Source organism: Siphateles boraxobius, unplaced genomic scaffold (assembly GCF_051911475.1).
Source record: "Siphateles boraxobius isolate OS27281-9 unplaced genomic scaffold, OSU_SipBor_1 29, whole genome shotgun sequence".
Lineage (NCBI taxonomy): Eukaryota > Metazoa > Chordata > Actinopteri > Cypriniformes > Leuciscidae > Siphateles > Siphateles boraxobius.
Window position 1 is genome coordinate 15,743,298 of NW_027508908.1, and position 14,382 is coordinate 15,757,679.

At 38.5% G+C, this 14,382-nt stretch overlaps 1 protein-coding gene across 4 annotated transcripts; it reads left to right on the forward strand.

Moving 5' to 3' along the window:
- The first annotated feature begins 10,058 nt into the window (after positions 1 to 10,058).
- LOC143753881 (B- and T-lymphocyte attenuator-like) lies at positions 10,059 to 14,382 on the forward strand. Of its 4 annotated transcripts, none has more exons than XM_077246691.1 (7): positions 10,059 to 10,228; positions 10,409 to 10,472; positions 12,318 to 12,647; positions 13,051 to 13,092; positions 13,239 to 13,364; positions 13,468 to 13,508; positions 13,599 to 14,382. In XM_077246691.1, the coding sequence occupies exons 1-7, from the start codon at positions 10,226 to 10,228 to the stop codon at positions 13,881 to 13,883; spliced, it is 891 nt and encodes a 296-aa protein (XP_077102806.1). In that variant the 5' UTR covers positions 10,059 to 10,225; the 3' UTR covers positions 13,884 to 14,382. The 4 variants fall into 4 exon arrangements, with proteins under 4 accessions (XP_077102806.1, XP_077102807.1, XP_077102804.1 ...); XM_077246692.1 differs by having other exon boundaries at positions 10,062 to 10,228; positions 13,054 to 13,092; XM_077246689.1 differs by lacking the exon at positions 10,059 to 10,228 and having other exon boundaries at positions 10,289 to 10,472.

A 14,382-nucleotide genomic window follows, 5' to 3' on the forward strand; every position in this document is an offset into this window, starting at 1 on the left:
GGGAGACATTGTGGCTTGATTTATTTTTATTAATATTCATTTTTCATGACCAAAATCACATTATGCAATGTGAAGAGACTACAGGTTACAAGCTTCATATATTACAAAAATACAATAATAAAAAAAAAACCAACACATTTTTTTATTAGCTCTTTGTAAAGGTTGTTTCAGATCAACACCTGCAAGTGACCACTATGTGTCACCGTGGAGACGGGTTTCGGATTGATTCGAAGCCTCGAAACAAAATGGCACATTTGCTTCGACTGTTTCATTGCTTCACGAAGCCTCGATCTGCCCATCACTAGCTGAAGGTTCACAAGCGAATGTGCCTCCTGTTCCACGGCATGCGAATGCAGGTGAACCTGTATTTGACGTTCACAGGAACAGGGCCGGCGCTAGCTATTTGGGTGCCCTAAGCATAATGCTTGGTGGTGCCCCCCCCCCCCCCCCCCTAACAATTTCTTAGTTAGGTTCTTAGTTAGGTTTATATAGGCCTATGTGTTACTGGAACATTTAAAATTCAAAACTCTATTTTACCTTTAAAAGAGGTCCGATGAGGCAGAATATAATAATTCTGTACATAATTTGTAGGGCTGGGAAAAGATTAATCGCGATTAATCGCATCCAAAAATAAAAGCTTGTGTCTACATGAATGATATATGTGTGTGTACTGTGTATAATTATTTTGTATATATAAATACACATTTGCATGTATGTATTTAAGAAATATATGTTATTTATATATAAAATATTTAAATGTATATATAATATAAATTATATAAAAATATAAACAGTATATACATGCAAATATTTCTTAAATATATACGTGCATATGTGTGTGTATTTATATATACAAAATAATTATACACAGTACACACACATATATCATGTAAACACAAACTTTTATTTTGGATGCGATTAATCTTTTCCCAGCCCTAATAATTTGTCAACTCTGTGAATATGAAAATATACAAACACTGAGATTGTGGGGTTTTTTTTTTCCTAATTGCAGTTTCACCAACAGATGTCGCCCTTTGGCCTTGGCCTATGAACCTCTTGAAAACGACCGCATTATCCGCATAGAACAACAACGAAAAAACGTATCTAAGCGGTCTTCCTTTTCTTCTCAAACAAACTAACTGCATCTTAAACAGCCCAAGTTTCAAAATTCCCCGGGGGAGAAACCCCCGGACCCCCCTTAAAATAAAAGATTCAACATGCAGGGCTAAAAAAGCCTGCCCCGGATCATTTGCACTACTAGCGACGCCCCCCTGGACATGCATACACGACGCAAGGGCGCCCGCGCTACAAAACTAACATTTTTATTTAAAACATTGTCTTACCTGCAAGCGACGCACGAGTATCATCCCGCTGTCTCTTCTTTTTCCTTTTTCCGCCCCCGACTCTTGGTGCCTTTTCGAGGCCATGTCTGAGGTCGGTGTCTGCCAAATTTGACATTGATTGATGCATGAACAGACCACTGGGAGGTGGGGAAGGGGGGGCACCAGAGGGAGACTGGCACAGGAGATTCACCTTTTTCTCGACTAATTTGGTCTAGGCCTATATTACTTTTGTATTGCTTTTGTATATTAACATGCTTTAGACATTTTATTTGTTATTTATACTAGTAGCCTATTGTGATGATTTTTCACGACCCAGATTTTTTGGTGCCCCCCCAAGCACTTGGTGCCCTACGCGCAGTGCGTGATGTGCGTGTGCGGAGCGCCGGCCCTGCACAGGAATATAAGATTGGTGCCGCCATTTTCTGAAAAGGAAGTGGATAAATATTTCTATCATTTTGAACGTGTTGCTTTGTCCATGAAATGGCCGAAAAGCTTTTGGATTTTGTTGCAGTGTGTGTTTACAGGTAAAGCTCAAGAAGTTTATTCTGCACTCTCACTGGAACAGAGTGGTGAGTATGATGTGGTGAAATTTGCTGTGTTGCATGCATATGAACTCGTGCCTGAGGCATATCGTCAAAATTTTAGGAATTTGAGTAAAGCTGATGAAAGTACTTATGTTGAATTTGCAAGAGGGAAAGAGGACCTATTTGATCGTTGGAGCATTTCAATGAAAGTTACAACTAAGGAGCAATTAAGAGAATTAGTGGTCTTAGAGGAGTTTAAACATTGTGTTCCTCATGCTGTAGCTCGGCATCTCACTGAACACAAGGTGAATACACTTTCAGAAGCTGCTATCATGGCTGATAAATTTGTGTTAACCCATGGGTCATTCAGTGCAGTAGGTCTTAAAACCAACAATATGGGTAACTCTAAGTTTTGCTTTCAACCTAAGACAAAGTCTTATGTGATGAGTAGGAATAGTAAGACAACAGTGGCTGAACATTCTAGTAAACCTGCACTCTCACGGGGCATGGTTTGGTTTTATTGTAAGAAGCCTGGTAATAAAATATCGGACTATCTTACTCTCAAGAAGAAAGAGAGATTGTCGAAATCTGTTGCTTTGGTTTCTGCTTCATCATTGATTATTGACACTTGTGATGAGAAAGATCGTCATTTATCTAGTTCTAGTGATAAATCTGTTGATCAGTGTATAACTTCTGTTGATTATGCACCCTTTATCACTGAGGGAAATGTGTCATTGCCTGGTTCAAACGAAACTGTGCCAGTACGTCTTCTTCGAGATACGGGAGCTGCGCAGTGGTTTCTTTTAGAGGGAATTTTGCCTTTGACTTCTGAAACCGCTACTGGAACTCATGTATTAGTGCGAGGGTTTGAGTTGAGGTTTACTGAAGTGCCTTTGCATCGAATCCATCTTTCCTCTGCCATTGTATCTGGTGAAGTAGTAGTTGGTGTTCGTCCTGCACTTCCAGTTCCTGGGATTACATTCATTTTGGGAAATGATTTATCTGGTGAGAATGTTTGGGGAAGGAGTGATGTGGCAGCTCCACCCATAATAGCATCTACACCTAGGAAATCTGATGTTGGAAATTGTAAAAAATTTCGTGATTTGTTTCCAGCTTGTGCAGTTACTCAATCAATGGTTAAACCATTAATTGAAAATGAAGTTGAAGTTCCACTGCATGACACCTTCTTTTATACTGTTCATACAGGTGACTCAGGATCTGATGTGTCCAAATGTCCTGAGCAGAGAGATCTGAAATCCTGTTCTTCGTTGTCTTCTGATCAGAAAGATTCGACAGTGTTGCATCATGAATCTACTGATCAGAAAGTTTCGACAGTGTTGCGACATGAATCTACCGATACATCAGAGTTTCTGTCCACTCCTGAGAAAAACAATGTTGATCTCTCTGATGTTGATTGTTCTCTGACTTCTTTGTTACAGATTTCTCGAGAGGATTTTATTAGAGCTCAACAGAGCGACGACAGTCTTAAAACCTTATTCTCCGAAGTAGGGTCTAAGAAATGTTCTGATCCTCAGTCTTCTTCGTACTTTCTTGATGATGGTCTGCTTTGTCGGAAAGTGGTGCTGCATGAAGATGTTTCTCTAGAACCTAAAACTCAGATTGTGGTTTCTTTTACATTGAGGGAATCTGTGTTGCATCTGGCTCATCAAGGACTTGCTGGTCATACCGGAGTTCGTAAAACGTATGATCGGGTTTTGCGACAGTTCTACTGGCCTAAGGTGAAACGAGATGTGGCAAAACATATTTGATCTTGTCATACATGCCAGATCACCGGTAAGCCAAATCAAAAGTTACCTGTTGCTCCGTTGCAGCCTATTTCCGTCGGTTCCACTCCTTTCGAGTATTTGATAGTTGACTGTGTTGGTCCTTTGCCCCGGTCTAAGACTGATCACCAATACCTTTTAACTGTTATGTGCCAGACTACTCGTTATCCTACTGCTTATCCATTAAGGTCCATTACCACAAAATCTGTCTTGAAGGCCCTCACTAATTTCATGTCAACCTTTGGAATACCCAAAGTTATTCAATCTGATCAGGGTTCGAACTTCATGTCGAAACAGTTCACAAAAGCCCTGGGTCAACTGCGAGTGAAACGCAATATTTCTAGTGCTTATCATCCACAGAGTCAAGGAGTTCTTGAGAGGTTTCATCAAACCCTGTAGTCCCTTTCGAGGTCATATTGTGTGGAACTCGATGCAGATTGGGAAGAAGGTCTGCTGTGGATGTTGTTAGCGATACGTGAGGTAATCCAAGAAAGTCTTGGGTTTAGCCCAAATGAATTAATGTTTGGACATGTAGTGCGAGGACCTACGGCTGTGTTAGCTGAGGAGTGGCGAATGTCTAAACCTTCTGAAAATATTTCAGATTATGTGAGTGGATTCCGGCGTAGATTATATGAGGCACGAGCTCTTGCTAGAAAGAAATTGAGTAAGTCTCAAATAAAAATGTAACAACGCTTTGACAGAAAAGCTAAATTTACAGAATTTCAGGTGGGTGAACAAGTATTGGCTTTATTGTCTCTACCTGCAAATCCATTTCAGGCTAAATTTACAGGGCCTTACAAGATAATTAAACGTCTTTTCGATAATAACTATCTGTTGAATACTCCTGATCGGAGAAAGAAAGTACAAGTATGTCAGAGTAATCTGTTGAAATTGTACATAGCTCCTGTTCCTTCCGTTACTGTTAATGTGGTAAACTCTTGTGATACTTTTCCCGAATTGCCATCTTCCTTTCGTAGCCCGAGTAAGGATTCTATGGAGAATGCTGATGAGGATGAGAGTTTTCTTTCTCGAGAAAAAGTCGACGGACGACTTAAAAACTCTGAGATTCTTCTTAATCTGTCCTCCCATCTTTCTTATCTGACAGAGGAGGAGAGGAGTGATATCACTGAGTTGGTGATGTCATTTCCCTCTCTTTTCCGTGATGTTCCTGGTCATACTTCTATCATAGAACATGATATTGACACAGGAGCCTCGTGTCCGATTAAACAGAACGCATATCGAGTCAATCCTTTTAAAAGAGATTTGCTGAAACAAGAGGTGAACTATCTACTTGCTCATGATCTGGCTGAATCAAGTTTCAGTTCATGGAGTTCCCCTTGTGTTCTAGTAAATAAATCTGATGGCTCATATCAATTCTGCACAGATTATCGAAAACTTAATTCTGTTACTAAGCCGGATTGCTTCCCTTTGCCTCGAGTTGACGACTGCGTCGATCATGTTGGCTCTGCCCGATATGTTAGTAAGTTCGATCTCTTAAAGGGATATTGGCAGGTGCCTTTGACTAGTCGAGCGAAGGAATTATCCGCCTTCGTCACACCTGATGTTTTCCTACAGTATACGGTTATGCGTTTCGGAGTGCGAAATGCACCCGCGACGTTCCAGCGTCTCGTAAATCGTATACTGTATGGAATGTCAGGATGTGAGGCATATCTTGACGACGTGGTGTTGTATAATTCCTCCTGGTCTGAACATCTTAACCAGATTAAAGAATTGTTTTCTCGTTTAGCAAAGGCTAATCTTACCATAAACCTCGCTAAATCGGAATTCGCGAAGGCAACCGTTTCCTATTTAGGTAAAGTCGTGGGAAACGGTTGTGTAAAGCCTATTGAGACCAAGGTCGAAGCCATTTGTGACTTTCCGTACCCACCACTCGACGTGAATTGCGGCGGTTTCTCGGTATGGTGGGATATTACCGGAGCTTCTGCGAAAATTGTCCAAAGTTGACTTTTCAGTGGTCTGAGCTCTGTCAACAGGCTTTTGAAAATTGTAAAGCGTTGCTGGCATGTGCCCCTTTTTTAACAGCCCCAGATTTTGAGAAATCTTTTAGCCTTGCAATCGATGCAAGTGCTTGTGGTGCGGGCGCCGTTCTCTTACAGGAGGGTCCGAACAAGGTTCTACATCCTGTAAGTTACTTTTCAAAAAAGTTTAATCGACATCAACAGGTATACTCTACCATTGAGAAGGAAGCTCTCGCCCTAGTGTTGGCCGTGGAACATTTTGAGGTATACCTAGGGTCAATCGCTGCACCGATTATCATCTATACGGATCATAATCCGTTGGTTTTCTTGAATCGAATGAGAAATCGAAATCAGCGACTTATGCGATGGAGTCTCATCTTACAACCTTTCCATCTTGAGATTCAACACATCCGAGGAAAAAATAATGTCATAGCTGACACACTTTCTAGAGCATAACCTAATCTCTGCGTTGTTCATTTCTTTTCTTTGCATCTCTAGGGCCCAGAGGTGCTGAAGAATGAAGAGAAGACGATGTTCACAATGTTATTGCGCTTGCTTTGGGTTGTGCCTAATTGGGTTGTGCCTAATTTTTAGATTCGTGGCCGAATCTTTTTCTTTTGGAGGGAGGTGTTACGACCCTGCATTCCGCTTGCTCGCCTGTTGGTGGCGGTTTTGCTCAGAGAGCTTGGGAGATCGCACACCCCTGCTTCCTCATTATTCTTAATTATGAAGAGGATAAAACATTGGATTGAACATCTTCTCTTCACTTTCGTCCAGAGGATTGACAGCCTCTGGCGAAGTCATTCGAACCTTTGATTTACAGCCCATACTAGCCTTTTACTCCCCAACTGGATTATGATTTTTCCCCTTTTGATTTGAAACCCTAGACTTTGTTATATTCAGTTAATTGTGATTTTTGAGGACAAATAAAATCTTGCAAGTCATTTTGGTGTATTTGTTTACTTTATGTACGGCCCGAAATGAGCTGGCCGTAACTATATATATATATATATATATATATATATATACATTTTCTATTATATTCAATGGGAAAAATGGATCATAATTATTGCATAAATATTAATTATTATCATAGAATTCTCTCAAAACACAGAAGCAAAATACATTTCATTGATTTTACTGGAAAAAAAATAATTTGATTTTAGGGGTCCGGTCACTTATGACCGTGAAGGTCCAATGTGTGACTGGAAAACGAAGAACCCTAGATATGACCCTATTAGTCTCTGCTGCATGAATAACTGTGTGAGGTTGCTCCCGCGCATACGTCATTATGCGACAGAAAGCTCGTGCTCAGGACCGTTTGCCAAGGCTGTTGATTAGAGGTAGAAATGTTGTATCTTTCCTTGACCTGGTTTGAAGTCGTCTGGTGAAAAATTTTCACTGCACAGCCTCATTTGCTTGACTTAAGCGGTAAATTAAAGGAATAGACCATGATTTACTCACCCTCAAGTCAGGTGTATATGACATTCTTCTTTCAGACGAATACATTCGGAGTTATATTAAAATGTCCTGGCTCTTCAATCTTTATAATGGCAGTGAATGGCCGGTTCTTTTTTGAAGTCTATAAAAGTGTATCTATCCATCATAAAAGTGCTCCACTCTGGGGGGTTAATAAAGGTCCTCTGAAGTGAAGCGATGCGTTTGTGTAAGAAAAATATCCATATTTAAAACTTTATAAAGTAAAATACAAACTTCCGGCCAAACAAAGACACGGATTTAATTTAAACCTAAAGCGCTACTTAAGCGAGTAATGCGACGTACTGCGGATATTTACGCTATGCCATGACACACTACGCTACTCTTGACGTCACCTGTTGCATATGTTAGGCTTAGGCGTAAGTAGACTGCGTTTAGCCGGAAGTTAGAATTTTACTTTGTAACGTGTTAAATATTAATATTTTTCTTACACCAACTCATCGCTTCGCTTCAGATGTATGTGATCCTATTAGTCTCTGCTGCATGCATGACTGCAACTCCTGTGGCTCCAAAGAGCCTCTTTCTCCTTGGATGGCAATTCAAAAGTAACCGTGTTTTCAGACATTTATTTTGCTTGTTTGTTTGCAAGCAACGTTTAAATCAGAAACATTTCATTATATAATTAGGGCTATTAATAAAATAAAAAATAGCCACTTTCTTCCCCACCTGTCTGGTGTATTTCATATCACAGCTCTGGATAGTCACAATAGGCTTGAGACTGTGAGTGTACATTCTTATGGTGTCATCAGCCAATATGTGTTGTCATTATATCATTTCCATGTGCAGTACCTTCAAAGTAATTCATCACAAGGTATTTATAGCTGTGACTGGCTCAAAACAACCTGCCTGCAAATAAAGCATATTTCTAATTGCTGTAGCGTATCTGGAGAGTTTCAGATGACAACCATTCTGAGTCTCAGAAAGGCTCTTCAGTTTAGTTTATTTGTCTAAGTTTTGTTACTAGCTTAGGCGCCAGAAAGTCTGGGGTGAGATTGGTTTTCTGACATCATTTACGACTCTGCGATACTCCCCAGAGACCATCGCACCCTGCTCTCTACTCACTTTGGATGCATCAAAGGAATTCCAAGCCCCCCCAGTGTTGTGTGCTCCCCACAATGCAGAGAGACATGACACACACACACACACACGAAACTTTCATTAACTTCATCATATAAAGACTTTACCGAAATATATTTGATATGTTGTTATGTTCGTACGATTGCCCAGGTCCTATGAAGGTATCTGGAAAGTGTATAGTAGTTCTAAACAAACTACAAGGGTTTTTAATTATGCTTTTAATGTAACTGTGCAATATAATCCTCCTTACATGTCGTTTCTGATATGTACAGAACGCCCTAAGGCTGGCCAAGCCATATATGTATATGAACATACCGTAAAATGTATTTTACTATGCTGTACCATATTTAGAGTGATTCTGACTAAATTCTGACACTGTCATAAACCATGCAAATGAGCCTCCCGACAGGACAAAAGGAACTTTCCCGCTCAAGGTGTGCTGAATGATTATTGGTCAGTGGCACTCCACGGAGGCGTGGACTGAGTTCCTTAAAGAGAACAGTCCATCGCTTTCCTCTCTCTCTTACTTCTCCTCTCTTCCTCGTCACCATGTAACTGCTCCGCGTGACCCCCCCTCCGGGGATCTTTTCTTTTGTTTGTTTGTTTAAAAAAATATATATTTTCCCGACGAGTGAAATGAACTTAGTCTGAATTATCAACCGGCAACTTCACCTAAAACGGACATTCAAAATCGCCGCGCTTGGCTCGCTCTGGAAGAACGAGTGAACACGTGACGTTCCCAGGATCGAGACACACACACCTTCTTCATATCAGCCACACAAAAGAGCTATTGTGCAAGTATTTCGTTTTCTAAGCTTTCATAGCAGTAAGATTGGATGTCGATTTCTTGTGGTCTCTCAGAGGGTTTTGTCCAGGTGAATTTTGCAGATCTGTGATCCTTACGGATCTCTCTCTCTCTCTCTCTCTCTCTCTCTCTCTCTCTCTCTCTCTATATATATATATATATATATATATATATATATTCGTTTATTCATTCTGTCTCTGCTCATACAAGTCCCTTTAATGTATAAAGATCCAAAGCTACGTGCTTTACAAATTTATTGATAGCCTACTTAAAGGATCCTTATGGAACAGGAAAGTTGTCCCTTCTGGCCAGAGGAATAGCTTCTCCTAAAAGTCTATAAAGTAGTATAATTTTGTGAGGTTTGATTGAGATCGAATGATCAGGTTTTTGCTGGACAAAAAGATGATTCAGTCATAAATTAATCCCCTTTAAGATTATCCCGCCGATCGATCTATGATAGACATAATTGATATCAAATATTTAATTATAATCCGTTTTGATTAAGTATTGATATACAATTGAGCTAATTTTAACCTGTCTGTAAAATATAGTCTACATATGCAATTAATTATAATCCTTTGTGGTTGATTGCCTAAGTACATATATGAATGCAGATGCAGGGAAATACTATCCCTTTTTGGGAGATTTAACATGTATGATTATCTGGGTCAAACCGTATGAACGATAATTAATTGTAAATTACTAATCTTTGAATACGTATCCCCAAAGCCTGACCCAGGTAATTCCTTGCATTGCATACTTCTGAATAGTTCTGCTTCAGTCAAGCAACTGTCATTGAAATAAATGGGAATGCTAACAAATAGCTTTATACATGTATTTAGACCTTCATGGAAAGAACATGTATTAAGCAAGTGGATCTAGTTTGTGCTGATGTTCATTCATAATCCACAAGGAGGTGTCATTGAGTTCATTTGTCTTTCTGTTTCTTACACTTTTTCTCTTCAACATTTGCATGAAGTTTCAACCAACCTGGACAAGGTTCACACAACCTGAAACCACTACAAACACACTCGATGAGGTTTAAAACTGTCAATGACGAAAGAAGGAAAACCAAAAACAACCAAGAGATACAGAGGCAGACACAAAGCAGACTAACAAATACAAAGAAATGCTAAGAAACAACACAGGTGAAAAGCACTTATGATCCAAGGAGGAGAATATACAAGTTAAGAAGTACAAGAGAAGAGAAACAGAGATGGTGAGAGACGTCATAGAGGAACTTACATCTTAAAGCACACTTCCACTTCTCTCTTGGTCTTTCCAATACACACATTCACACATGCACTCATGACAAACAATGTGCACAGCTCTCATTTTAGACATTAGTTTTTAAACACGTTGTCAAAAATCTTCAATAATGCGCTACTGTGTCTTCCAGATCATCTGTAACCTTGCCGTTTCTCTCCTACTGCTATTGCTTAGCGTCAGCGGCACCAAAAACCGTAAGTATTAAGATCTGCTATATGATGCCCTATTACTGACTGATGTCAATATACTGTTAAATGTGATTTCTAGGGAACATTGTAGTATGTGTATGACAACAGTTTGGTTGTATGGTTTTGTGAGTAAAGAACAGCTGCTATTTAACCTTTCACCTGACAATTATTTGACCTAGCTGTTTTTTTTGTTGTTGTTGTTTTTTAGTAATACCAAACATATTTAATGGCATGCGTATGTCTTGGTTCAGCTTATATGAGACAAACAATCATTGTGTCATTTAATAGAATTTGATTAAAAAAATAATAATTTGATAGTCAATTGAATTCTATTTTAAGGCCAATTCACACTGCACTGATGGCGCCGACCAACAGCAACAGACTGGTTTGTTGGGTTTTGTTGGATCAGTGCGTTACCCCATCAGCGTCTTTTGCAATTGATCAGAGCTTCTTTTTGTTGATTAAACATGTTCAATCGCCTTGGTCGGGTCATGGGATGTCTGAGAAGTAGCGTACCGTAATATGGTGATTGCTTGTATTGGTCAGCGTCTTATTTGTCATAGTAGAATCAACAATGTTTTATCATAATTATAGTGCAATATTATGTAGTAATATTAAAATATATAATATAGTATAATATACCATATAATATGCTAATATTATAGTAGCTGGCAAATTTTTTCTTAGAGGATTTCAGAATTTTTGTTATTTTAGATTTTTAGACTTAAATCTTACCTATCTTAGACAATATCATTTGTTTTTCCAATTTCATCAAAATCCTTTAACTTGAATTTTATGCTCTGCATTAAGCTTAGGGATCGGGGTCGGCTGCTTGGTTAAATAATAGTTGATCTAACTCTAATTGATGTGAACAAAATAAATAAACTAATTATTCAGAATTATTATGCTTTTATATTTATAAGCACACAAGGTTGAAAATTTGCCCTGCAAATCTGTCCTACAGTAGTTTACACCAATAAACATTTTGTAACACTTTAGAAAACTGTTCCATCATTAATGAATAACAACACATGAACAAATGAGTAATGCAATAATAACATTCTAGTAACTACTATTAACTAACTAGAAACTCTCATTAATGAATCAGTAAGTAATAGCATTTAGCTGAATGCCTACTATTTTTTCATACCTCTTCGAGGAATAATAACTATATACAGGTTCATAATTATTGTGAGTAATGCATTATGTATAATTCATTCTAGAGTAAAGATCACTGTAATTCACTAGTAGTGACTCAAGTATTACCAAGTCCTTCAAAAAAAGACTATTATTTGGAACAGTTTTCTAAAGTGAAGTTCATGGTCACTCACTAGTGATGACTCAAGTGTTACCAAATCTGTCAGAAGCAATTACTGACCAAAACCTTACAAATCAGATGCTTGCAATGGCTTCAGTCAATATTAGAGAGTTATCATGCTTTTTTTTTTTTTTTTACTTTAAAATACTCTAGTAATTCCTTCTGAAGGACTTGGTGATACTTGAGTCATTACTAGTGGGTTACCATTACTTCCAGATGTGAAAAAAATAGTAGTTGCCGATTAGCCAATAGTGAATTACCTCATTCAACTGAGCACTTTACTTACTAATTCTTGTTAGTTTCTTGTTAGAGTTTCTTGTTAGTTAATAGTGGTTACTATGTTAATATTGTGTTACTCATTTGTTTCTGTGCAGTAATTCATTAATAACGGAACAGTATTCTAAAGTCTTACCAAAATGTTTTATTACTTTGGGTTAGAAAACAGTTTTAATTCTTCTAAAACTCTGTATTGAACTCTCCTCCTCCCCCCTCAACAACACCCCCCCCCCCCCACCTCCCCTTTTCTCTTGTAGGGTCTGAGGAGCAGCAATGTGCCCATATGATCAAAGTGCCACGAAACACAGTGTTTAGAGCTCTTGTTATGACAGAGTTGAAGATAAACTGTACTTTGACTCAACGTGGATGTCACAGGAGCCCACGAGTCTCATGGTGCAAAATTTATGGAAATGACTGTAAAGCTTTTAATCACTCAGATTACATAAAAACTGAGTGGAAGTATATGACAGAGGTTGAATGGATGGCTTTCCTGATTTTCCTGAACATCTCAATGGAGGACGCAGGTTTATACAGATGTAAAGAAGGTGACATCTCTGTTAGCCATGCTATTAATGTCACTGTAACAGGTAAGGGATGTTATTAGTAGAATGTAAACCTTCAGTGGTAACACTTTATTTTGATGGTCCCTTTTAACATTCCGTTGACTATAAGTAACTTACATGTCAACAACTCTCATTACAGTATTAGTAGACTGTCTGCTTAATATCTGCTAACTCTTTATCGTGATGGTCCTCCAAAAGACATTCTACTAGCTACGAGTAACTTTGCAAGTGCATGTCAACTTATTCTAACCCTAAACCTACCAGTCTACCAATAGTCTACTGACACTCTAATAAGAGCTAGTAGACATGTAGGTGCCATGTTACTTATAGTCAACGGAATGGGTTAAAGGGACCTTCAAAATAAAGTGAAACCCATTCGGTTGAATATACTTTAAATATAATAAAAGTGTATTTAAAATATTTTCAGTAGATAAGGAGGATGAGGTTTCATGCAATCAAAGCAACACAAGTAAGTGCATGACCATTACAGACATGATATTACTATCAACTTTTTGTTTGGCAATTAGTTGATAGGTTTTCTAAAGTCAAAGTGCATTAAAGTGCATGCTTGATAAGTACGGCATGTATTGAATATTATAATGCCTCCAATAATAGGTGATATGAATAGAACTCCGAATGATGATCTGCAGTGGCTATGGCCATATGTGTACATCTGCACTGGAATAGCGGGGCTGGTGTTCATAGTTATGGCTGTAACATTACTTTTCATCAGATGCCAAGGTGAGTGGTTTGGGAATTTGCAATAAGATTTTAACTTTATCTTACAATAACCTGTTCCATTAGTTTTTGTGTCCATTGCATGATTCTGTGTAATTTTCCATAGGGACAAATTCAAGAAGAAAAGATTTGGCATATACAAATCAGGTACCTTGTGTTTTCATTTCAGTCTGTAGAACTTTTTATTGTATCTACTAAAAATAAAGTTATTAAATGCTCCATTTTTCACTTCTACAGTACATGGAAACACAAAGTGACCTGCCTCCTCCTCCTCCTCCTCATCACCATCACAACACCCGTCCCCCCTCAGACCAGCCGACCTCTGCTTTATATCGTGTCTGTGAAACTCCACCTGTTAGAGGAGCATCACCAGCTGGAAGAGCTGTTGGCACGGAAAGAGGAGAAGAAGAGAATGCTCTTGTATATGCTTCTTTGAATCACCAGTCAATGTCCAGAGTACCAAAAAGAACAGCACGACAAGAACCAGAACCTTCAGAATATGCTGCAATCCGGTTCCGGTGATTCGATGAATCCTTTACTCAGACACTTAAAAAAGAAAAAAGAATACTGAGAAATGACCAATGAAAAATTATCACTCATTTGCTTTTCTGTATTTAGAAATCATTTTAAAATACTCTCTATGAGGAGCAAGAATCTGAGCTTGACATGTATGATGGAAACTGCAACTGCCTGCTGTTAGCTCAAAGGTCTGGCATGCAGAGTTAGACGCGTTCCTGGATCAAAACATTTTGTTGATCCTGGAACAAAATTCCTGTCCAAATTTGTAATCCTAATTATATATCCTTAAATCTAACCCTACCCATAACTTATCCCTAAAATCAGAGGGAAATGATAGGTGAATAGCACTGATTTAGAAGCACCTAAAGTTGAGTTGTAAGCCTAAACTTGACATAAACTGTAAACTTGTCTGTAACGCAGTTCAGAAGTTATGGGAAGAAGGAAGCGGGAACCGGCGAATATTCAATAAACTTTAATAAATAAATAAACAAATACAACACAA